This window comes from Hemiscyllium ocellatum, chromosome 43 (genome assembly GCF_020745735.1).
Source record: "Hemiscyllium ocellatum isolate sHemOce1 chromosome 43, sHemOce1.pat.X.cur, whole genome shotgun sequence".
Classification (NCBI taxonomy): domain Eukaryota; kingdom Metazoa; phylum Chordata; class Chondrichthyes; order Orectolobiformes; family Hemiscylliidae; genus Hemiscyllium; species Hemiscyllium ocellatum.
In genome coordinates, this window is record NC_083443.1 from 19,233,980 (window position 1) to 19,260,738 (window position 26,759).

Below are 26,759 nucleotides of genomic sequence, written 5' to 3' on the forward strand. Positions count from 1 at the left end.
TGCAGCCTCAAGCGGGTGCGCAGCGACCGGCAGCCCAGTGCGCCTGCTCAGCCGGCCCACCGGTACACATGCTCATCAACCGCCATCGGGCCGGCAGCCTCATCACTGCGCATGCTCAGCAACGGCCAACGGGACTGCGGGTTCAGTGCGCGTGCCCACTCGCCGTCTCCGTCTGGGTCCAAGCGCCCGACGAAGGCAGCTGCCTCTCCAAGCGTTCCCCCCCTCCCTATCCCCATCCCCTTACTCGCTTCCCTCCTCTTTCTTTATGTGCAAAGGCCGGGTGGAACGGAGCGGCGGCGCCTCGGGTTTTCCAAGGGGGAAGCGGCGGAGCGGTTGCACTTGTTTGGACGAGGTGGCGGGGCGGGGGCGTCTCATTGCTTCGAGTGGAGCGGCTGAAAGGTGAGGTCTCCCGGCCCGGGGCAGCGAGCGGGATGAACTGTTGTCGGGGAGCGGCCTGGGCCTCTGTACCCGTGGGCGGAGGAGGAGGAGGAGTATATTTGAAACAGAGCGCGATCTCTCCCAGGGCCGGCTGTTTGTTTTGGTAAACAGGCCCTGATCCGGGGAGGCCAGCTCCCAGCTCTAACATCAAGCTGACCTGACTGAGAGAGCTCAGGGGGCATTGCCAGGCTCTGCCTTGGGCTACAGTTGGAGCAGACAGCTCACCCCTCCACACAGTCAGTGTATTTATATCTGAAGAGATAATCTTCAGGGCCTCGTGTTTATATCGTGCAGCAATTGCTTCCCAGTGCAGGTTATTGTGTTCTTACAGCAGGTGCGCACTCACCTCTTTCGGGTTTCCCCGTTTTTCTTTTTAAAAAAATTGTAACCTAGTTTTTAAATCGCTTTCAAGTCTTCAGTAATAAACACGAAATCTTTGTAAGTAAAAGCAAAACGGTAGCTGGAAATAAAATAAAGTCTTTGAGATTCACGTGCTGAGTTTCTCCATCATTTGCTGTCATTTAGATTTTTCAGCATCCGTAAAAATTTGCTTTTATTTACCTCAAGCTTTCAAGATCTCTGCACTCTGACAATTCGACCATCTTGCACTTTGTCTGATTTTGACTGCTTTACTGTTCTTGCAGCTACTTTGCCATAGTCTCTGGAATTCTATCCCTAAATTCTGCACCTCTTAAGACACAGCTTAAGACCTGTTGTTTGGATCAAGATTTTCTTTTCCCAATCTGTTAATCATTACGTTCTTCAATCCTGCCCTGTTTTTGACAAGGTTATGTCCAAGCAAATTTGGCTTCAACTCCACTTTCACGCCAATACCTGATATACTTTAACACCCTTGTCAGTCAAGAATCTCTCTAATGTAGCCTTAAAAATATTCAATGGTCCTGGCTTCTCTGCAGTCTGGGAAAGAGAATTCCACATAGTCACAACCCCTTGAGAGAAAACATTTCTCCTCATGTTCATCTTAAATTGGAGACCCCTTATTTTTAAACTGTGCCCTGATCTAACCTGAATCATCCACTTTTTTTGTCATCATGTCAAAGAAATTTGTAAAATGTTTTTGTAAAATGTTTAGCAGTGTTTTACAGATTGCAGATGACACCAAAGTTGGAGGTGTAGTGGACAGCGAAGGAGGTTACCTTTAGAGTACAACGGGATTTTGATCAGATAGACCAATAGGCTGAGGATGGGCAGATAATTTAGTTTAGTTGAAAGTTAAGTGCTGCATTTTGGAAAGGCAAATCAGGTCAGGATTTATGCACTTATTAGTAAGCTCCTGGGGAGTGTTTCTGAACAACGAGACCTTGGAGTGCAGGTTCATAGTTCCTTGAAAGTGGAGTCCCAGGTAGATAGGATAGTGAAGAAGGCATTAGGTACGCTTTCATTTATTATTCTGAGTGTTTGAGTATAGGAATTGGGAGGTCATATGGTGCCTGTACAGGACATTGGTTAGGGCACTTTTGGAATATTGTGTGCAGTTCTGGTCTCTCTCACCAGAAGGACATTGTGAAACTTGAAAGGGTTCACAAAAGATTTACAAGGATGTTGCCAGGGTTGGAGGATTTGAGCTACAGGATGAGGCTGAATAGCTGGGGCTGTTTTTCCTGGAATATTGGAGGCTGAGGAGTGACCTTACAGAATCATAGGGAAACTACCTTGTCTATTTACCCTGAGGTGAGGAGTACAGATTTAGAGGGTCCAGGTTTAAGGTGAGAGGGGCAAGATTTAAAAGGGACCTAAGAGGCAACCTTTTCATGCAGAGGGTGGTGCGTATATGGAATCAGTTGCCAGAGGAAGTGGTGGAGGCTGGTACAGGTCATTCTACTACAACACATGTTTCCTTAATGCGGATTCACTACAACACGAATGACGAATTGAGGACACTTTCTAAAATGCAAGCTTTCAAACCGTTGTATTGGTTATAATGCAATTCCAGTCCTATTATTTTAAATTGTGCTGCCACTACACCATTTTCTAATAACATGGATTGCATGAGAGTGGAACTGCCATGTTGTAGTACTAGAATCGACTGTACAATTACAACATTTAAAAGGCATATGGATGGGTATATGATTAGGAATGGTTTAGATGGATGTGGGCCAAGTGTTGGCAAATGACACTAGATTAATTTAGGATATCTGGTCAGCATGGATAAGTTGGATCGAAAGGTTTGTTTCTGTGCTGTACATCTTTATGACTCTGACTTGAATAAAAGCTATATGTAAGTTTGCTCGCTAAGCTGGTAGATTTGTTCTCAGACGTTTTGTCACCATACTAATTAACATCATCAGTGAGCGTTGGTGTTCTGTCCCGTTTGTTGTTAGTGTGTCTTGGTCGGTTATGGTGGGTCATACCACTTCCGGTTCTATTTTTGAGAGGTTGGTAAATGGGGATTGTGTCTGTATGTTTGTTAAAGGAGTTCTGATTTGAATGCCAGGCCACTAGGAATTCCCGTGCCTGTCTTTGTTTAGACTGGCCCGGGATGGATGTGCTGTCCCAGTTGAACTGGTGTCCCTCTTGGTCTGTGTGTCTGGATACCAATGATGCCCTTTAGTGGCTAGTTTCCTGCCAGTTTGTCCAATGTAATTTTTTTTTGGATTGAATGTCTCTATGGAGTACCAAAGCTATATAAACAAGGCTCTCTTCCCCCCCCCCCCCCCCCCCCCCCCCCAATACCCGTAGTCTCATTTCCCGGTACACTGATGTATAGACCAGCAAAGGAACTGCAACACAAACTGAAACACCTTGTACCAGACTCAATCCACTCCACCCAGGAATTCCTTAACATCATCAAAGAAACCAAGGGAGAGACTGGCAAGGTCATGGTTTCCATTGACATGACGGCCCTATTCATATCAAGGAACATCACCCGAGCGAAGAAACACTGGCCTTACTGCTAGATGAACCAAGGACACAAACATCTGACAGCACCAACTCCATCAGCAAGGATAGCGTCCTCAGACTAGTAGACCTGTGCCTCACCACTCATTTTGCCTTCAACGGTAAGATCTACAAACAAATCAATGGGGTGCCTATGGGGTTTCCCCATATCAGGATTCTTAGCAGAAGCGGTTATGCAGATGTTAGATCAAACAGTCCTTCCCATGGTCCAGCCCAAGCTTTGGTCCACTATGTGATTGACAACTTTGTCATCATGAAACGCAACAAATTAGAAGAAACCCACAAACACAAACAACATCCTTCCTGATATAAAGTTCACCAAAGAGGAAGAGAACAGCAGGCTCTCCCTAGATGTCACAGTAGAATAAAAAGCCAATGGAGAGCTGCAGACCAGTGTCTACAGGAAAGCCACACACGCTGACCAGACTAGATTAGATTCCCTACAGTGTGGAAACAGGCCCTTCGGGCCAACAAGTCCATACCAACCCTCCGAAGAGTACCCACCCAGTCCCATTTCCCTCTGACTAATGCACCTAGCACTACGGGCAATTTAGCATAGCCAATTGACCTGGCCTGCATATGTTTGGACTGTGGGAGGAAACCGGAGTACCCAAAGGAAACTCATGCAGACCCAGGGAGAACGTGCAAACTCCACACAGACAGTCGTCCAAGGCTGGAATCGAACCTGGGACCCTGGTGCAGTGAGGCAGCAGTGCTAACCACTGACCCACCATGCCAATACCCAACTACAGGAGCAATCATCCCAACACTGACAAACTGAGCTGCATCAGGACATTATTTAAATAAGCCACAACACACTACAGTGCTCAGGAACGACAAGAAGCCGAGGAAAAACACCTATACAACGTATTCAGGAACAACGGGTACCCGATAAGCGCAGTCCGCTGATTCCTGCACAACTGATTCAGATATTCTAGCCACTGTGCCACGCGTCAAAGACATCGCGGAGTTGGCGACCAGACTGCTACGGCCCCTAGGCATCATGGTAACCCACAAACCTACCACCACACCAAAACAGCTCCTGATGAATTTAAAGGACTCCATTCCAGCAACCAGCAGAACGAATGTCATATACAAAATACCCTGCAATGACTGTGACAAACGTTACATCTGACAAACCTGGGGGAAACTAACCACCAAAAGACAAGACCAACTATCAATGGTCGAAGAGGCACACCAGTTCAATCCTGGGAAAGTCTAAACAAAGACACGCTGGCATTCAAACGTGCACCATTAACAAACATAGATTTGAACCCCATTTACCAAGCTCTCAAACAGAACCGGAAGTGATACCACCGACCACAACCGACAAAGGTATAAATAGCAATCAGGACAGAGCACCATCGATTCGTTGGAGGCTCACCAATGTTACCTAGTCTGAGACCAGGTCTACCAGCTCAGTGAGCAAACTTACAACCTGATCCACAACCTGTGCTACAAATCTTCTCACAAATCGCAGCTGTACATCAGGTCAGGGGTCTTCCCTTATTGTAGGCAGTGCAAGTTTAGCAGGGTTCTGCGACTCAAGTAAAATTGGTCTTTTCAGCAACTTGGTGTCTGGCTTTGAACTTGTGTAAATGTTGAAACTTTTATCAGAAAAAGATGCAGTAGAGTCATAGAGATGTACAGCATGGAAAAAGACCCTTCGGTCCAACTTGTCCATGTCGACCAGATATCCTAACCAAATCTCGTCCTACCTGCCAGCACCCGGCCCATATCTCTCCAACCCTCTGAGTGAAAACGTTGCCCCTTCGGTCTCTCTTATATCTTTCCCATCTCACACTAAACCTATGCCCTCTAGTAGTGGACTTCCCCCCACCCCAGAGAAAAGACTTTGTCTATTTATCCTATTTGTGAATTCATAAATGGATTGTTGTTGCATTGGCTGTCACACGTACTTAGGTATAGTGAAAAGCTTTCTTTACGAGCAGTACAGGCAGATCATAGTAAGCGAGAACATATCAATCATAGAGTTAAAGAAAACCTAGACAGAGGCATACAAGTTACATCGCACAGTGTGTGTGCTAGGCAAGATCAGCATTATTTGTACAGATTCAGAATTTAAGTTTAAAAGTGTAGAGCACTTATAAGAAATATTAGAGTTAAATCTGCTTAAGGGAGCTTGCAAGGTGTCACACAGTGTTGGTGCCATTTTAAGATCAAGGTACCAAAATTGAGACTTTATACCATGAAGGGCTCTGTTAATACAGCATAAATGATCATTGAAGTTGGGACATTACACAATCCCAGTAACAGAGAGATCAAGAAGGAAAGATGAAACTCGGTACAAGAATTGAGTGACAAAGAGCTTAGCATGATGGAGAGAGAGAAATTAAGAATATAAAGAGAGGGATGGAAATAGAGAATATCAAGACTGGAAGTTTTTAGACTAGATATTGAAAGGGAGGGAGATCCCAAATGATTTTGCCAGTGTTTGAGGAAACATCACTCCACTCATCTTTCCCAGTTCTCACCAGTACAAGGTGAGATAAATTTTATTACAGATTCTGAATTAGAATGATATATACTCTGGCTCACTGAGCATAGCACTAAAGGATCCAGACAGTAGGAATTAATTCTACTCAACTTGAGCAGATTGTGTGTATTTTATTTTCAAGCCTGTTTCATTTGTATATGCTGCACTGCAGTTATTGGATTTTTAAATATGAATTTCTAGGTTGGAAGATTTGAAAGTTTTCTTCAGTTGTCCCTCAGTTAATGCTGTAGCCTATTTTGGTTAACTGATTATAGCATGATAAAGAAGACATTTGTGGACAGAATGTACATTTTAAAATTTAACCATTAGTGATAATTTATGCACAAGTTGATGCTCCCCTATCTACTAAAATATGGACTATAGAAGCTGGTGTTCAAATAAGTGATTTGTACTGAAGAACTTTGTGGTTCCAGAATAAACAGTATCTTGCTGAGAGTTGGGAAAAGCTCACTTCTTACAATTTGCTAATGACTCTAGGCTGTTATTTGCATGTGGAGAGTTGCCAGCTATAATTCCTAAGTTTGTAATCAATTATATACTTACTGAATATTATAGTCAGAATTGTTGATTCTTAATTTCAACTCAGCCTATTTTTTAAAAATCACAGCAGCAAAGTGCTTCCTGTCATACCTGCAAGTAGTTTTATTTCATAATCTTGTGGAAGGTTAGCCATAGAATACATAAACAATTTGTTGCTCTTTCTATTTCATGCTTGTGTACAGTTTTATCTTGGGTAAATGACTGGAGAGAATTTTAAAACTGTTCAGTCAAAGTCGATTTAGATGTAAGTGAATAACATGTCATAGATGTAAATCTATGGAATGGCTGTCCTAAGCTTTTACTTTATACTTGTTATTCCTATCCGAAATATTTTGTCTTTTTAGGATCTTTTGTTTCAATACTAGTGTTGTTTAATGTATCTCAGCTGCCAGAAATCCAGAGCATTTTTGTTTTTTGAGTTAATAAATAACTCTTAAATAAAGGTTAGAGTTAGAGTTAAATTAAAAATCGCACTGCACTAGGTTATAATCCAACAGGTTTATTTTGAAATACAAGTTTTTGAAGCACTGGTCCTTTGTCAGGTTGCTAGTAGAGTAGCATTATAGGACGTAGAATTTAAAACAGCAGATCATAGTGTCATACACTGATGCAATATATTGAACAAAGCTAGATTATTGTGAAGTCTTTCATCTTTTAGAATGGGCTGCAGGTTTTGATTCATTGATATGTAAATCCCAGAACTTCTTTTAAGTCGCGTTCCTGAGATAACTTGAGGTTTTATAAAAGACGGTGACACCTCAGCTCAGACAATGCATAAAAGGTGTGAAGTTAGAGTCTATACATATTTCAATCTTGAGACAGACTGGTTCTCTTCCCAAAACAGGAATTTATATAATGTCACATGGATTATAAAAAATATTGACTGCCTACAGATTGTGTGCTTTTTGAACAAAATGTATCTGCAAGTACAATTCTGCAAATTTCAAATGTAATTTTTAAGTATGCTGCACCCATTCTGAGATTCTCAACGTGAGGATTTGGAACATAGTCATTTGTTTCCATATTTTGTCAGATTTGCCACTTACCTAGTTTGGTTTCTTTGTTTTAAATATGTTCCTTGAAGGAATTAAAATTAACCTTCCAAATATTGGGCTGAAAAATATTGTATTGAAATAAATTGTTGTTAGGGTGCAATATTATATAATGAAATTACTTAACATTTTCAGTGGACATTTTCAGCAGTTTCTTACAGTTTCTTGTTTTCATAGGAAAGAATCATGAGTGAATTTCGAATCCATCATGATGTAAATGAACTGATCAGTTTGCTTCGAGTTCGTGGTGGTGATGGAGCTGAAGTGTACATTGACCTTCTTCAAAAAAATAGAACTCCATACGTCACAACTACTGTGTCCTCCCATAGTGCAAAGGTAATATGTCCAATGTGTGTCCACAGAGTATTTGCTTCATTTTTCTAGGAACTTGAATTGCTGTATTTAGAATACTTTGATAGTTATGACCTGGAATGCTTTCCATGAACTGCCAATTTTAGTGAAAGCAGTTTCAATGATCATTTTCAAATGAAAGTTGGATATGTACTTGAAAAAAGATTGCAGGTCTGTGGGAATGGAGCAAAGTAGTGGGACTAATTGGATAACTTTATCAAAATGCTAGCACAGGGTTGATGGGCTGAATAGTTTCCACCTGTTTTGAGTGAGGTGTCAAAGTTGAATTTTGGGTTTGAATGCTTATGTGCTACTAGTACTGTGCTGCAGTAAAGGATTGCTAAACAAAGGATGCATTGGTGCATAGAAAGAGAAATTGGACATTGGACTTCTGTAGCCAAGGACAAGTCTACAGAGCAGATTGAATGAAAGATTGTGTGCACTGCTTAAAAAAAAATGCATTTTTAATATTTTTATTTGACAGGTAAAAATAGCTGAGTTTTCAAGAACCCCTGAGGAATTTCTTAGGAAGTATGATGAGCTAAAATCAATAAATATACGGAACGTGGATCCATTGGTTTACCTGTTATCAAAGCTTACTGAAGATAAAGAGGTAATGAGGTTTTGAGTATACTTTTAGTGTTTCTGGGTCATTTTTATGTGATTTGCAATAAAATTCATGTATTTTATTACTTAGACCTACCTGCTTCCTAGTGTTATATTGATTGATGTTGTTACTGGAAAAATTTGATAAGTATGTCTGATGTGACTCTCAGCTTTGGAATCCAGACATAATATGTACCCTCTTGCATTCATAACTACAATTGAGGACAGTGTGAATGGAGTGAGCTTTCCATCAGATACCTGCTACTTTCAAAACACATTGACACTGCACCAGGCCATTCATTGTCTCTATTCTGCACAATCTGTTCATTCAAATAATGTTCCAAAAGATCCAAAATTAATTTAAGAACTGGATTTCCTCTGTTAGCTTTCTCATGATACAAGGTTGCTGAAATTTTCTTTTGTCTTAGGATGTGGGCATTACTGAGAAGGCCAGCATTTGTTGCTCTCCCTCTCCTTTCTGAGTAACATTCCTGATCGCTTGACAAAACATACACCAATCTATTTTGAGGGTGGACAGTACGATGAATTGTGGTAACACGTGATTGGATGTTTCCTTTCCTTCAAACTGACTTTTGATCTGAAGTTATGTTGAGATGAAGAAGCATAACGTTTGGAATAAATCGCATAGTGGTAATGTTACGATTCCATAGGCTCAACGTAATGCTCTGGTTCAAATCCTGCCATGAGGGCTAGTATAATTTAAATTCAGTTAATCATTCTAGAATATAAAGCTAGCCTCGTAATGGTGGCCATGAAAACTTTGATCAATCATAATAAAACTCACTTTATCTACTAATGTCCTTTGAGGGAAGAAAATTTGCTGTCCTTACTTTAGTTTAGTCTACATGTAACTTCAGACAGATGACAATGTGGTTGATTCTTAACTTGTCCCTGAATTGACCCAGCTCGGTTTGCGAGAATTAGGCCTGGGCAAAAAATGTTAACCATGTCAGTGGTGCCCACATCCCAAGAAAAAGTAAATTTTAGTACCCTGTCGGAGAAAATTCAGTTCTTCTTGAATTCATTTAATTGTACGTGGATTTGCTAAAAAATATCTATGGATTCGCATCTATTTTCTGCACTTGTGGTATTTAGATGGCTTCCTTTGAGGCACCCTGCTTACTTGTATGTCTCAAAGAAAGATATGATGATTTACCTTGGTTTGTCTTAATTGTGCTTCTTATCTGCCAACAGTCATGGGTGATTTTATGCCACTTTACGATGTTTCCACTCTTTTCAGTAAAACAAACTTATAGCTATCCCAGAATTAAAGTAGGTCAGGACATCTATAAATCAAAATTACTTTGAATTTTGATGCAAAAAATTCAATATTTTAATTTTCGACTTTTTATCACACTTGTCTCAACTTCATGTTCAAATAACACTATTACTTTTATTATTCTTTGCAAACTCATTCATTGCCATCACAGAATACTGGATTGTCTGCTCCTTGTTGTCTACGCTTCAAAATGTTTGTCTTGTCTGATTTCCCAAATATGAATCCTTTAGACATTGTGTGATATAGTGATGCAGACGACTAACCCAATACTCTATTAGATTATTGTTACATTGTTAATTTGCTGAAGGTAAAATTTTATTTTGGGTGTCTGTCTATAGATATTAATTTGCGCAGAAGAGATTGCAATCAGAAATTTATAAAACCAAAATATTGGAAAAAGGCTAAATGCATTGAATCTACTTTTATTTCTGGTTTTCAGAAAAAGCAGGAAAGAATCTGCAGGTCATTCAGCATTTCCCCAGAAGGGCTATCTGTGCCTTTGCCATTTTTTAAATTTTGATTCTGTAAACTATTGGTAATTTTTACACATATATTATATTTTATTATTTCCAACATAATTTTCTATATGCTGAACCCTTTCAAGTTTCGCAACCTCTTTCCGATAGGAAGGAGACCAGAATTGCACTCAATATTCCAAAAGTGGCCTAACCAATGTCCTGTACTGCCGCAACATGACCTCCCAGCTCCTGTACTCAATATTCTGACCAATAAAGGAAAGCATACCAAATGCCTTCTTCACTACCTTATCTATCTGTGACTCCACTTTTAAGGAGCTATCAACCTGCACTCCAAGGTCGCTTTGTTCAGCAACACTCCCTAGGACCTTAGCATTAAGTGTATAAGTCCTGCTAAGATTTCCTTTCCCAAAACACAGCACCTCACATTTATCTAAGTTAAATTTCATCTGCCACTCCTCAGCCCATTGGCCCATCTGATCAAGATCCTCTTGTAATCCAAGGTAACCTTCTTTGCTATCCACTACACCTCTGATTTTAATGTCATCTGCAATTTACTAACTATTCCTCTTCTGCTTACATCCAAATCATTTATATAAATGATGAAAAATAGTGGACCCAGCATTGATCCTTTTGGCACTCCACTGGTCACAGGCCTTTAGTCTGAAAAACAACCCTCTATCGTGGCACAGTGGCTCAGTGGTTAGCACTGCTGCTTCACAGCAGCAGGGACCTGGGTTCAATTCCAGCTGTGTAGAGTTTACACATTCTCCCCGTGTCTGCGTGGGTTTCCTCCCACCGTCCAAAGATGTGCAGGTTAGGTGAATTGGCCATGCTAAATTGCCCATAGAGTTAGGTCCATTAATCAAGGGTAAATATGAGGAATAGGTCTGGGTGGGTTAGTCTTCGGAGGATTGGCGTGGACTAGTTGGCCCGAAGGGTCTGTTTCCACATTGTAGGGAATATAATATCTAATATCTCTGTCTTCTACCTTTGAGTCAGTTCTGTATCCCAAGTGCTTGTTCTCTTTGTATTCAGTGAAATCTAACCTTGCTAACCAGTCTCCCATGGGGAATCTTGTTGAACGCCTTACTGAAGTCTACATAGATCACATCTACCGCTCTGCCCTCATCAATTCTTTGTTACTTCAAAAAACTCAATCAAGTTTGTGAGACATGATTTCCCGTGCACAAAACCATGTCAACTTGCTAATCAGTCCTTGCCTTTCCAAATACATGTACATCCTGTCCCTCAGGATTCCTTCCTTCAACTTGGCCACCACCGAGGTCAGACTCACCGGTCTCTAATTCCCTGGCTTGTCCTTACCATCTTTCTTAAATATGACACAATGTTAGCCAACCTCCAGTCTTCTGGAACCTCACCTGTGACTATATCAATAATACAAATATCTCCTGGGGATTTAGCAGTTTAATTTATCAGTCCTACCTTATTCTTTGCTTTGTCCCTGCCTGTTCTGATTGTTTGACTCACTTCTTTTCTCAACTGTACCAGTCTCAGATTGGTCTTATTTCCTCACTATTTCCTATGACTTTATGCTGGGCCCTCTTTCCCCCTTGAGAACACTCTGCACCCTCTCTCAGACATCCTTGATCCTGGCAGCAGGGAGGCAACACACTATTCTGATTTTTTTTTTTTGCTGCTGGCCACAGGTATGTCTGTCTGTATCTTGGACTAGAGAGTCCCTAACACAATTGATCTTTTGGAACCCGATGTACCCTTCATTGCATTAGAGCCATTCTCAGAAGCTTGGCTGTCCGTGGTACATTCCCCTGAGAATCCATCACTTGCTACGTTTTCCGAAACAGCATACTTGTTTGAAATGGAGATAGCCACTGAAGACTCCTGTACTACCTGCCTACCTCTCTTACCTTTCCTGGAGGTAACCCATCTATGTGACTATCTGCAACTTTTTTCTTTTCCTACAACTGCCTTCCATCACACCCCTTGCTCTTGTAAATTCTTTATTTCCTCCAACTGTCGCTCCAACCAATCCATTCAATCTGATAGGATTCTCAACCAATGGCATTTAGTGAAGATATAATCCTCAGTAACATGTAAAATCTCCCTGAACTCCCACATTTAACAAGAAGAACATATCACTCTACTAAGAGCCATTTTTGCTTTTTCCAATCTGTAGACTCAGATTTATTTTCTGTTTTATTACAGACTCTGCAGTACATGCAACAGAATGCTAAGGACAGAGCAGAACATTCAACCAATGTTTTAGCTAGCAATAGTGCAACATTCAACATCCCAACGACAACTGCTAAGCTCTCGATTCAGGAGCTTGAAGAACTTCGAAAACAGCTCGGTAGTGTCACTACCACCTCAAGTTCACAGCAGGTAACGAAATTGAACAGCAGTTTTTTTTAATTTAAGCAATCTTATATATTCTTGTATGTACTGGAGATATGAAGCCTTCAAAGTTTAAAAAAAATTGAACATTTGGATGTGGTGAGTCTGTCTTTATCACGTTTGTAAGTTTTTCCAGTACCAATTTGTAATATTTATTAAAAAGATTCAAACTCACCTTTACTGTGGATTAAAGCGTAATGTAGAACATTATCATGTCGTAATATTCCAGATCATCGTTTTAAAAATTCATTTAGGGGTTGTGGGTGAATGTACTGCAGTTACATCAAAATGCTATGAGGCAGGATATTGAGCCAGTGACCCTGAAGGAACAGCGATATATTTCCTAATTTGGATCACGAGTGCCTTGACTGAGAACTTGCAGATGATGGTGCTCCCATCTTTCTGCATGCCTTGTCCTTCTAGAAAGTAGTGGTTGTGGGTTGTGAGGTGCAGTCTGTGGAATTGTGGCAAATTTCTGTAACATATCTTTGTAAATGATACACACTGCGTCAGTGGTGGAGAGAGTGGATGTGGCACTAATCAAGCAGGTAAAAACAATGACTGCAGATGCTGGAAACTAGATTCTGGACTCGTGGTGCTGGAAAAGCACAGCAGTTCAGACAGCATCCGAGGAGCAGTAAAATCGATGTTTCAGGCAAAAGCCCTTCATCAGGAATACAGGCAGAGTGCCTGAAGGCTGGAGAGATAAATGAGAGGAGGGTGGGGGTGGGGAGAAAGTAGCATAGAGTACAATAGGTCAGTGGGGGAGGGGATGAAAGTGATAGGTCAGGGAGGAGGGTGGACTGGATAGGTGGAAAAGAAGATAGGCAGGTAGGACAAGTCATGGGGACAGTGCTGAGCTGGAAGTTTGGAACTGGGGTGAGATGGGGGAAGGGGAAATGAGGAAACTGTTGAAGTCCACATTGATGTCCTGGGGTTGAAGTGTTCCGAGGCGGAAGGTGAGGCATTCTTCCTCCAGGCGTCGGGTGGTGAAGGAGGCCCAGGACCTCCATGTCCTCGGCAGAGTGGGAGAGGGAGTTGAAATGTTGGGCCACAGGGTGGTGTGGTTGATTGGTGTGGATGTCCCAGAGATGTTCCCTAAAGCACTCTGCTAGGAGGTGTCCAGTCTCCCCAATGTAGAGACCGCATTGGGAGCAACAGATACAATAAATGGAGAGGTCCAGGAAGGGGAGGGAGGTGTCAGAGATGGTCCAGGTAAATTTAAAGTCAGGGTGGAATGTGTTGGGTCCTGGGAAGGTGGGCAGGAGTCCTGATTGTGAAAGTAAGCTCGGAGGTGGCGGAAGAAGTGTTCGATGTCACGGCGTGTATTAAATTCATTGATGCGTGGGCGGAAGGGGATGAAGGTGATTCCTTTGCTGAGGACTGATCATCCCCACCTCTTCCTCTGCTACATTGATGACTGCATTGGCGCCACCTCATGCTCCCGCGAGGAGGTTGAGCAATTCATCAACTTCACCAATGCATTCCACCTTGACCTTAAATTTACCTGGACCATCTCTGACACCTCCCTCCCCTTCCTGGACCCCTCCATCTCCATTAATGACAACTGACTTGACACCGACATTTTCTACAAACCCACCGACTCCCACAGCTATCTGGATTACACCTCTTCCTACCCTACCTCCTACAAAAATGCCATCTAGTATTCCCAATTCCTCCGCCTCTGTCGTACCTGCTCCCAGGAGGACCAGTTCCACCACAGAACATACCAGATGGCCGCCTCCTTTAGAGACCGCAATTTTCCTTCCTACATGGTTAAAGATGCCCTCCAACACATCTCGTCCACGTCCTGCATCTTCACCCTCAGACCCCATCCCTCCAACTGTAACAAGGACAGAATGCCCCTGGTGCTCACCTTCCAGCCTACCAACCTTCGCATAAACCAAATCATCTGCCGACATTTCCGCCACCTCCAAATGGACCCCACCAGAGATATATTTCCCTCCCCACGCCTTTCTGCCTTTTGCAAAGACCGTTCCCTCCGTGATTACCTGGTCAGGTCCACACACCCCTACAACCCATCCTCCTGTCCTGACACCTTCCCCTGCCACCGCAGGAATTGCAAAAGCTGCGCCCACACCACCTCCCTCACCTCCAACCAAGGTCCTAAAGGAGCCTTCCACATCCATCAAAGTTTTACCTGCACATCCACATTTATTATATCCGTTGCTCCCAATGCGGTCTCTACATTGGGGAGACTTGACACCTGCTACCAGAGCGCTTCAGGGAACATCTCTGGGACACCCGCACCAATCAACCCCACCACCCTGGGGCCCAACATTTCAACTCCCCCTCCCACTCTGCCGAGGACATGGAGGTCCTGGGCCTCCTTCACCACCGCTCCCTCACTACCCAACGCCTGGAGGGAGAACGCCTCATCTTCCGCCTCGGAACACTTCAACTCCAGGGTATCAATGCGGACTTCAATAGTTTCCTCATTTCCCCTTCCTCCACCTTACCCCAGTTCCAAACTTCCAGCTCAGCACTGTCCCTATGACTTGTCCTACCTGCCTATCATCTTTTCCACCTATCCAGTCCACCCTCCTCCCTGACCTATCACCTTCATCCCCTCCCCCCTCACCTATTGTACTCTATGCTACTTTCTCCCCATCCCCACCCTCCTCTCATTTATCTCTCTACCCTTCAGGCACTCTGCCTGTATTCCTGATGAAGGGCTTTTGCCCGAAACATCGATTTTACTGCTCCTCGGATGCTGTACTAATCAAGCAGGCTGCTTTATCCTGGATGCTTTTAAGTTTCTTGAATATTTTTAGGACTGCACTCATTCAGGCAAGTGGGAAATATTGCATCTCAGCCCTGACCTACACCTTGTAGTTGATAGACAGACTTTGGAAATTCAGCAGAGGAGTTAGTCACTGCAGGATTCCTAGCCTCTGACCTACTCTTGCGCTCACAGTATTTATATTGCTTGTTTGGTTCAGTTTGTGATCCATGGTCATCCCCAAGGTGATGATTGTGGAGTATTCGGCATTGGGGGAGGGGGTAGAGGGTCAAGACGTTTTGTACGGAATACACACTACACCTAAGTACAAACCTGGATATTGTCCAGAATTTGCTATACTTGGATGAAAACTATTTCAATATCAAAGAGATGGTGAATGGTGCTGATCATTGTGCAATCATCTGATGCCAGTCTTGGTATCAAAGGGAATCACCCTCACCTCACCTGGAATTCAACTCTTTCATCCTTGTTTAAATCAAGACTGTGATGGGATCAGGAGCTGTGTAGCCTGGGCGAGCCCCAAACTGACTGTCAGGAGTTACAATATCAAATTTGCAGACTCCCACAATTATCTTAAGTATCATTGATGACACTTACTTTATCTGATTAAACTATACTGTACTTTTGAACCTTGGAATCATTTTCATATTTTGAAATTTAAATTTTTAGCCACTTGAAGTAGTCCGAAAGCTACTTCGTGACAAGCATAACAAGAGAAATCCAGGGCTGATTATTCCACATTTTCCCCCATGGGTGTATGAAAGGCCAGCTCTTCTGGGAGACTTTATAAACAGCTCTAGTCCAATCACTGAGACAGTAGTCTCTATAGGTATGTACTGTATACATTGACTGCTCTGAATCTCATTGGTTCTGTATTAAAACTTTGAAAGTAGAGGTGCTATTCTGTCACAAACTGTCTGTTTTGCTGTAAAAGTCGCATTTTGTCAAAGCTGAACTGAAACTACTTTGTATTCTTAATTAATTTCTGCAAGTTTCACCAATTGTTAACATTTTACTCTAACAACACTCTAAGTGCTATCTTTAAACATGACTCAAATGTGGAAGGGCTTGTACCATTAGATTCAAGATGCGTTAGTACAAAATTTCCACATCTCGTAGAATCACTACAGTATGTAAAGAGGCCATTTGGCCCCATTGAGTCTGCACCAAGTCTCTGATCAGAATCCCACCTTGCTGCAACCCTCTACCCCATCCCCATAAGTCCAGATTTAACATGGATAAAGCACCTATCTCACACATCCCTTGACACTATGAGCAATCCACTTAACCTGCACACCTTTGGATTATGGGAGGGATGTGAAGACTTCACACAGACAGTCACTAGAGGTTGGAATCGAACCTGGGTCCCTGGCGCAGTGAGGGAACGATGCTAGCAACTGAGCCACCATGCCACCTGTGCAACATTGTGTTTCACTGAAGACCTGGACCATATCAGTTCATCAAAATACAAATCATTTTGTTAGTTTACTGGAACAATATTAATGATGCAGCTGCCTGTTCTTTGGATTAGGTGTTATTATCCATGAACAGTTCAGTGTTTTGGAAGTCAGTGTTTCCCTATTGTATTTGCTTTGTAGAAATGTCAGAGCTACCTGAGTGACTTGAGGATAATAACCCCAGTTTTTGAATCATGTTATGAAGCATTGTATATTTTGCATTTTGATTTATATCATCTGAAGTCTTGAGGCACTGCTTTATCAGTCTTACCTATGATTTGGGTGCTGGAGACTTTTTGTTTTTCTACATAGGGACTTTATTTCCTAGCGTTGTTTGTACAGATGTTAAACTATTTGTCATGGTATTAAAGTGACTGTGGGTTATGTTACATTTGAGCTTTGTTCATTGATACAGCCCTGCCTAATTTCCCAGGAGTGCCAGCTTCAAATCAAAATATGCTGTACCCAAGCAAAGTTCTAATGTACTGGAACTAATTTCCTATTTATTCTTTCTCTTTGAAATCTCTGATAAAGCATGACATACTGCAAAAAGACAATTTAGGAATGTTATGCTCCATGCATATTGTAAGTGCATTGCTAAGTTTCATGAAATGTTATTTTAGACTTACATTTCCCTTGTATACAAAATATATTTGGCTGTTTACTTTTGAGATCAAAAGATTTTCAGTGGTTTTAAGTATACAGATTAACAGTGATATGATTCAACTTCTAGAAAATTCTGATTCAGAAACTCTTAAGAATAAGCAATTTGTGACCAAGAAAAGTGAGCCGCAATGCATTTGATTAAATATAGAGCCTCTCCCTTTATTAGGAACATTAGCTCTTCCTGCGCAAGAACAAATGATAGTTGAAGATTTGCTGTACGTTTTAATTGGAGTAGATGGAAAATACATCACAGCACAACCGTTGGTGGGAAGACAGAGTCGATCCTTTGCTGTTGATCCAACGTTGGACATGTCTGTTAAAGAACTTGTAAATAGGATTCTTCCAATAGCAGCCAGCTACTCCTCTGTCACCAGGTAAGCAAATGTAACAGCTATTTAGTTTTCTGATGCTTACATTGCTTCTCTATCCACAAAACAAAATACACAATCTTTACTGGATACTACAAACTGTGGTGCTCTCTCAACTGATCGAGAACTGTGACAGGTTCTACCTTAACAAAAATGAGTATGTGAGAATATTTGGGTTTTGTCATAACTCTCTGCTTTGTGTCTGTACTCAGGTTCATTGAAGATAAGTCCTCCTTTGAGCATGGACAAGTAAACCATGCTTTGGCCGCGGCAATGCGGACACTTGTGAAGGAGTACATGATCCTTGTGACGCAACTGGAACACTTACAGCGACAAGGGTTGCTCTCATTACAAAAACTTTGGTTTTATGTCCAGCCAACTATTAGAACAATGGAGATTTTGGCTTCAATAGGTATGCCACTTTTTAAGATTAATTTTGTTTTTTAAACATAAGTTTCAAAAATCTTGGAAGAAAGATAAAGGCAAAGGGTCAGTCATGCAAATCATTCTCAATTAAAAGAAATCACAAGCAAAATAGCAACTATAAATAGAAGATTAATTCTATGTACTAAAATAGTTATAATTGGAAGAAATCCGCAAGTACTGTGAACAACCAGGTTAGAAAGATGGAAGTCAAAGTAGCCAACACGATTTTTTTATTTCCTACCAACAAGCAGCAATAAATAGTTTATACAATGAAAAGATATACAAATAAGTAATTAATAACAAGAATCAACAGGACATTATTTCTCTTGTCTGTTTTTCTATCAGCTACTTCTGTGGAGAAAGGAGAATGCATGGGAGGTTCAACACTAAGTGTCCTCCATGACCGAACATTTAACTACACAGGAGACAGTCAGGCACAAGAGCTATGTCTTTACCTGACTAAAGCAGCCAGTGTGCCATACTTCGAAATTTTAGAGAAGTGGATCTACAGGGGAATCATACAAGATCCTTACAGGTACAAGGTTAGCCACTGGAAATCATCATTCCCTTGAGTTTACTTTAAACTTTGGTCTTACTGAATAAATTAAATCCTTTCAATTTTCTTCGCTATCATTCTGCTCAGGCAAAATTCTCCTCCTCTTGCCCCCTCCTGAGCTCTGCATTTCATGGAGTAATTCTACCGCAACTTTGTTACTCCAGCCTGTTGATGTTGTTACTGCTTGATGTGACTGGAATTAATGGATCTTAATGGGAAATAATCTTATGGTCCAGAAATATTAAGCCCTTAACTTGTTACCATGCTGCAAAATAGTTATGTTGTTGATATATTGCAGGGAATGTGGCTTATTAAAGAGGCAATAATGCTATGTGTGGAAAATTATACCCATCTGTTCAGGTTAAAATATTTTAGTTACTTTGTAAATAGTAACTTGCATCTTAAGATTGGCAAAGTAATATTCATGTATAAATAACCAAGTGACTCTGTGTTGTACAGTGAATTCATGGTGGAAGAACATGAATTGCAAAAGGAGAAAATTCAGGAGGACTACAATGACAAGTACTGGGATCAGAGATACACCATCATCCAGCACAGAATCCCTTCGTTCCTGCAGAAGTTAGCTGACAAAATACTGAGTACAGGTTTTTACAATACTTCGTGCACTCTTTCCATGTTATATTTGTCCTGTCGTATTTTGTGGTCAACCTATCTGTTTAAATTAGAATTAAATTTTTGTTTTTCTCTAATGTCGATGCAAACTGATGTGTTTTCATTAAAATACATTACAGCTATGACTATTTAACTATTGTAAACATTATTTTAATGCTGTATCCACATTTAGGCTTTAAATGTCTTGTTAAAGTACTGTGCAGTCAGGCTTTGTTTGTCTATTGCAAATTGTTTGAGTACTGTTTATACATAACACTATTTCACACAACCTGCACAGGTGAGTTCTATCAAAAGAGACTTCCATAAAAGGATTAATCGGGAACTGAACGTTCAAACATTATGCGACAAGGGCGTCCATGTATCTCACAGCTGAGAAAGGTTTCCTCAAAGGCAGTTGTAGCTCTAGTAGAATTACTCTTCAATAATGTTACTTCTTTCCTGCTAAGGATTATGGACAGGTCTAGCATGATGACTAGGAAGACAAAATAGCTGCATGTTTTGGCTCCAGGGTCACCGAAAAAGGAAATCCTTTTGAAAAAAGAAACCTAAGAAGCTAACTATATCTTTGGGCTTAGTTCCACTTAAATAAATTTCTATTCAAGAAAGAAAACACAATTTGCTTTATGTCCCTGTATTGTAAAAAAAAACTGATAGAATCTCCAAGGAAATTAGATTTTCAAATGTTCTTCTGATGTACATACGCACTCTTTATGAATTTCCACTATAGTTGGGAAAAGAAAGTTTCCTCCTTCCCTTGTGATAAGAAGATCCACAAATTGTTTATTGTATCCATTATTCATTCAACCCATGTAACTTGCAGGTAATTGTCAGAATTTTCCACAAAGCTTTTCAATTTTTTGGCACAGTTTCTCAAAATAGTCAAGCTAACCAAAGTGATTGCAGAATTTTGAGTGCATATTATGCTCCCCATAAATTGACTTATGCAGTATTTAGAACTAGATTAAGAAGCATTGGCCTAGAGTTACACAATATTAGCCATGCATCAAGCTGGAATCAATAACCATTGAGAAAGCTATTCAAATGAAATTGATTTGGAGATGCTGGTGTTGGACTGGGGTGTACAAAGTTAAAGATCACACAACACCAGGTTATAGTCCAGCAGGTTTAATTGGAAGCACACTAGCTTTTGGAGCGACGCTCCTTCATCAGACAATCACCTGATGAAGGAGCGTCGCTCCGAAAGCTAGTGTGCTTCCAATTAAACCTGTTGGACTATAACCTGGTGTTGTGTGATCTTTAACAAACGAAATTGGGCTATTTCTGTTTAGAAGAGCAAAAGTGCTCATGGACACTTTTTTAAAACGCTTTCAGAAATAATTTATTTCTAATTTGCTGTCTTTATAAAACAAACTGACTACTACACACCAATGTGACCAGTAAATTCCTGCTTTTTTAAAAAGTAATTTTCAGTTATTTAATATCAGATTGCTCACAGCTGGTGGTCTTGATGTTCTTATCAAAATGCTTTTGTTGTGATAGACATTTTCAGTTTTGGCAATCAAACAACTCCAGAATTTACATATATTGAGGATTTTTTAAAAAAGTATTTTTCAAAAATTGTGCTTAAAAAGCCACCCATTTGCACTAATTAATGGCAGGTTTGAGCAGAAACCCAAGAAGAAGGGACACTTCTCAAAATGAGCACAGCCTGCACCAGACTACCAATTGCACTACAAGTGAAAACTTTATTTAAACAATTTTTCTTCTAAAGGTTCTGTTACTCAAGTTATTTTCTTTTAAATTATCTGCCACACTTAATATTGAACACCCTTAATGTTTGCCATATTTGTGAAATTTCAGGTTGGGTACAAGAAGAAACAGTTCACCATTTTTTAAAAACAACTTGCATTTAAATTTTAAAATATGCACAAAGAAAGTCTTTTCGCAGAAAGAGAAGTCAGTGGGAATCAGATATTTTCCCTAAGGCACATTGAGAGACACTGTTTACACCCTAGCCTGTAACTTGCATTAGAATTAGCAGACAGAAAATCACTGGGTAGGGCTGTGCAATTTCCTAGTAGTCTGCAGAAGTTTGAAAATGGAAAATCTTCCTTTTTCTCTGTTTTTCCCCCCCCCTTCCTATTTGAAAGAAAGTATAAACCAGAAATTTTATTTGTTTTTTTTACTTTTTTGTTTGATCATATTTTATTTAATTATATTTTTCTCAAATAGTCCATTCCAAAATGTATTCTTTCTCTATCTTTGATTTGATGGCCTAAGGACAAAAGAATGCCCTATGCAGAAGTGAGGGTTTATCTTGGCTAGTCAGTCTTTGGTAAAAATTGTTTCTTCCTCCTTAGGAAAATATCTTAATGTCGTTCGAGAATGCGGTCGTGATGTGACCTGTCCTGATGCCAAGGAAGTGATCTATACTCTGAAGGAAAGAGCATTTGTGGAACAAATTGAAAAATCTTATAACTATGCCAGCAAGGTTCTTTTAGACTTTTTAATGAAGGAAAAAGAACTCCTGGCACGCCTCAGGTACAAGGCCTCAAATCATTTATTAAAAAGGGAAATTTTTTTTAAGTTGGTTGCCTACAGTATACGAGTCATTGTAAAATGGCTGTTAATCTCCCAGTTTAGTTTAACTGCACTACTTTGTACAAGGCATGTGCAATCTAGTGGATTATACAGCCTGTAGTCCCATGGGGAAGCTCTGAAATACTAAACTATTTAGTGTGTTATGTTATTCCCATGGATGGAATTAATTGTGCATTTCATAGTTTCCTGGTGAGGATCTACTTGTATCATTAATATCTATTAATTATATATGTAGAAGGGATGTTTATTTGGAAGTGATGTGTCGTCACTGTCTAATGGGAAATAAAATATTTTACTTGGCCGGTTACTTCACATAACAAGTTGTGGTTCATTAGGATCAAATATGCAGGGTTGAAGGTCAGAATGACTGTTGTACAGGATTAAAGTTACTGTCACATTTTTTATTACTCATAATAGCTAACCAAATTGGATTTTTAAATAAATGAATATTTGCTAAAATAAATAAAGTTATGAATGAAACTCCACCCAAACAGTATAACTTGGGAATCTATTCTCTTTTTCGTCGAGGCAAAGGGATGAATGTATTTGATGGGATGACTTAGGTTTTCCTTTTCACTGAGAAAGATTTACCAAATCCTTGTGACTTCTATGCAATGTATAGGGTTGGCTCTTGGTAGTATGACATTTATTGAGGTTTCTTTATCAGCATCATGCAGATTTGTATTAAAAATACAGTAAATACCAATGAACTTTGAAACTCTGACTATTAATATGGGTTTTTACAGGAAAACTCCATAAATTACTGTTTTTATGTTTGTGATGCAGGTCAATTTTGTAAACTAGCTATATCAGGAGAATCCCTTCATGACTGACTAATTGATGCAACATTCCCTATATTCTTTTGTTCTCTATAGCTGGTAGTTTTATTTGTGTTTCACCAATTTGCAAATGCTCAACTGCATGCAGCAAATGCAAGTTGAAATATTACATTTCTCGATTCTAAAATACATGAATAATGCACAGGTGTTATTCTTTAAGTTTTAGCATTGGAAAGCTTCCTCCTTTCTGTAAAAATCTCATTGTTCTGCTCGGTCAAGTGCAAAGATACCCTTATTGTCAAAAGGTGGTTTGAGTATTGAGTGGATGCTTTTTGTTCATGCATCTGCCAATATGATGACTGATTAAAGGCACTGTTTATCAGCACTAACCATCCATTTAAAGCAACACGGCAGGACAGAATCAATGTCTGAGTGGCCTATTCCTACTCCTAATTTTCATTGATACCCTCTAAGAAGATAAATGTGGTTTGAGAATTTTATACTTATCCGAAGAAAAGTCTCCATAAGTGAGGCTGTTGCAAGCAGAACAGATTACTTACTGCAAGATTCGTTTTGAGCCCTGTAAAGGGCTGTTATCCCTATGCTCAATATTATAGTTGATTTGCTTTAAAAGGAAAAACCCTTAGGAGGTCAGGCATAATTCATTTACTGATGGGTAATGAAACAAGTAGATACTGTTAAACTGTGCTACTTAGAAGTATTGCAAGTTATAGATTTGTTTCTTGTTGTATTCATTTGAATTTGGGAGAAGAAAATTAATTGAGTCTTTATTTTTTCTGTTCCTCTGTAGCTCTTAGTTAACTGAATTTAGCAGTATGATGATTGATTGATATTGGTATCCATTCTGTCTCTGTCCTAATCATGTGTAATCTGTTTGGAAGCCCCTTTAATTGGGGTTTGTTGTTTAGTAGGGAATGAATGATATTACTCAAGAAGTTTTGAGGCAAATTAATTCTAACACACGTCAGAAGCTGTATTTCATTACTTGTTCTGTGCTAACATAATAGGACTGAGTAAATTGCTTCCAAATGTATTTTGTCGTCCTTAGTCAGGTTTTATGCTTGTTAATTATCATTATGCTGTACTGCTCTATAAAAACAGCATGCATTCATCAATATGTTTCTTCAATAAAATGCTTGCTGTGTTGTTTATTATTTCTCCAGGTCAATAAAACATTATTTCCTGATGGACCAAGGGGATTTCTTTGTCCACTTCATGGATCTTACAGAAGAAGAGCTAAAAAAGTCTGTAGACGACATTATTCCTACCAGACTAGAAGCCCTGCTGGAGCTAGCACTGAGAATGAGCACTGCCAACACTGACCCATTTAAAGATGATTTGAAGGTGTGTTGAAGCATAATTAATGGAATCTTAAAAATAACTCCTGTTAATGAAATGGCTACGGAAAAAATGTTCAATTGTAACAAATTCAGATTCAGCCTCTTAACAGTGTACTTGGGAATTAATAGGCTAATCTTATAACAATTTTAGCCTCACGAGCAGTGCAGAATAATTTCTGTCAAAATCATTATTGTTATTCACTGTAGACGTTCAGGAATATTGAAACAATTTTGGGTATCTGAGTAAATTCTATATTAGGACAATAACAGAATTCTATTCAATATTAGAAAGCTGAGCGTACTTAGTAATATTAACCCACTTCAACACCATCTGCCCTCAAAAAAAAAGCAATGCTTGTCTCTATCTCCTGAGACACCAAGAGAAACTAAAGTGATGAAACCTTCACAATTGTCTTAAGTTATTCTTTCACAGGTTGTGGCCATTGCTGGCTCAGCCAATGTTTATTTATTGCTCATTCCTAATTACTCTCGGAAGGTCATAATGAGCTGCAGGATGTTTTGGGCATAAGCCCTTCATCAGGAAAGGCATAATGCAGAAAGGCATAGTCTAACATGATAGGCTGATAAGTGACAGATGCAATTGTTTTTTTAAATTACCACTTCAGAGAAAGGAACGTTATCTGAGTTTGTTAAATTTTAAATGACAATAGAATTCTTGCTTTTGCATTTAGACACAAAATAAAGAGGATATGATTTTGTGCAAGATACACCATAATAGTACTGTTATGTACAGCTTTGATACTTGATTTTAGGCAGGGCATTTAAAAAGAGCAGTGTAAATTATTTGTAATTTTGTGAAGGATGAGAACTTAGAGTTCTGAATTGAAACTTGAGAAGCTGGATATTTTGCACTAGAGCTGAGAAGGTTTAAGGATGACTTAATAGAGCTTTTTGATATGATGAAGGGTTGTGATGCAGTAAGTAGCAAAATAGATTGTTGTCTTCAAATGTTGAAACCATATTTACAGACAAGTTGATTATGAAATTCTTTACCACATATCATTGCAGAAACAGTCAATAAATTATTTTAAGAAAATGAGGTAATCCTGAAAATTCACCCTTATCCAAACTCTGTCGTCTTTTAGTTAGTCAAATCTTTATCCATGTTCAAATACCATCCCTAGTACTGTGGGCTATTAAGTTGCCTTTTGTGTAATAGCTTTATTGAACACATTTCAGAAATCCAATTATACGATATCTACTACTTCCCCTTTATCCATCCTGCTTGTTACCTCTTCAAAATTAAGTCCAATAAATCTGTCAGATATGAGGCCATGCTGATTCTGTTTGCATGTATTATCCATTTTAAAATGCTTTGCAATTACATGTTTAATTCATACTTTCCTTTCATAGGTATATGAATAGGAAGGGTTTGGAGGGATATGGGCCGGCTGCTGGCAGGTGGGACTAGATTGGTTTGGGATGTCTGGTCGGCGTGGACGGGTTGGACCAAAGGGTCTGTTTCCATGCTGTACATCTCTATGACTCTATCTATATGGACTACACTAAGGCATTTAACAAAGTTCCTCATGGTAGACTGATTAGAAAGGTTAGACCTCATGGAATAAAGGAAGAATTAGCCATTTGGATACAGAACTGGTTCAAAGGCAGAAATCAGAGGGTGGTGGTGGAGGGTTGCTTTTCGGACTGGAGGCCTTTGACCAGTGGTGTGCCACAAGGATCGGTGCTGGGCTCACTGCTTTTTGTCATTTATATAAATAATTTGGATGTGAACATAGAAGGTATAGTTAGTAAGTTTGCAGATGATATCAAAATTGAGGTGTAGTAGACAGGGAAGAAAGTTATCTAAAAGTACAATAGAATCTTGATCAGATGTGTCAATGGGCGAAGGACTGGCAGATAGAGTTTAATTTAGATAAATGTGAGATGCTGCATTTTGGATAAGTAAATCAGAGCAGGACTTATACACTTAAGGTCCTACAGAGTGTTGCTGAGCACAGAGACCTTGGAGTGCAGGTTCACAGTTCCTTGAAAGTGGAGTCGCAGGTAGATAGGATAGTGTAGAAGGTGTTTGGTATACTTTCCTTTATTGGACAGAGCATTGAGTATAGGAGTTGGGAGATCATGTTGCGAATGTACAGGACATTGTTTCGGCCACTTTTGGAATATTGCACGCAATTATGGTCGTCTTCCTATCGGAAGGACGTTGTGAAACTTAAAAGTGGTCAGAAAAGATTTACAAGGATGTAGCCAGGGTTGGAGGATTTGAGCTCCAGGGAGGGGCTGAATAGGTCTGGAGGTGTTTTCCCTGCAACGTCAGAGGCTGAGAGGTGACCTTAGAAGTTTATGAAATCATGTCCTAGAGGTTTGGAAAACTGCTCATATAACACCTCTTTTTAAAAAGTGAAGGAAATGAAAAGCGGGTAACAATAGCCCAGTTATCTTAACGTGTTTTGGGGAAATGTTGGTCTGTTATCAAGAATGTAATAACTGTGTTTAAAAATACATAATATGATCAAGCAGAGTCAGCATGGCTTCATGAAGAGGAAATTGTGCCTCACAAATTTACTAGAATTCTTTTGAGGAGATAACAAAGAGGTGGCAGTGGATGTAATATACTTGGATTTGT

General features: G+C 40.0%; 1 protein-coding gene across 2 annotated transcripts in view; it reads left to right on the forward strand.

Moving 5' to 3' along the window:
* The first annotated feature begins 122 nt into the window (after positions 1-122).
* Positions 123-26,759, forward strand: part of tubgcp2 (tubulin gamma complex component 2) — a 54,570-nt gene continuing 27,933 nt past the window's right edge. Inside the window, exons 1-11 of one of the 2 annotated variants that reach the window (XM_060853995.1) lie at positions 123-399; positions 7,645-7,803; positions 8,303-8,431; positions 12,388-12,564; positions 16,010-16,169; positions 17,630-17,837; positions 18,044-18,243; positions 18,603-18,792; positions 19,273-19,418; positions 21,768-21,948; positions 23,972-24,152. In XM_060853995.1, coding sequence (XP_060709978.1) covers positions 7,654-7,803; positions 8,303-8,431; positions 12,388-12,564; positions 16,010-16,169; positions 17,630-17,837; positions 18,044-18,243; positions 18,603-18,792; positions 19,273-19,418; positions 21,768-21,948; positions 23,972-24,152 — 1,722 coding nt within the window. In that variant the 5' untranslated portion in view covers positions 123-399; positions 7,645-7,653. The remainder of the gene's footprint in view (positions 400-7,644; positions 7,804-8,302; positions 8,432-12,387; positions 12,565-16,009; positions 16,170-17,629; positions 17,838-18,043; positions 18,244-18,602; positions 18,793-19,272; positions 19,419-21,767; positions 21,949-23,971; positions 24,153-26,759) is intronic. The other variant, XM_060853996.1, reaches the window with a different exon arrangement.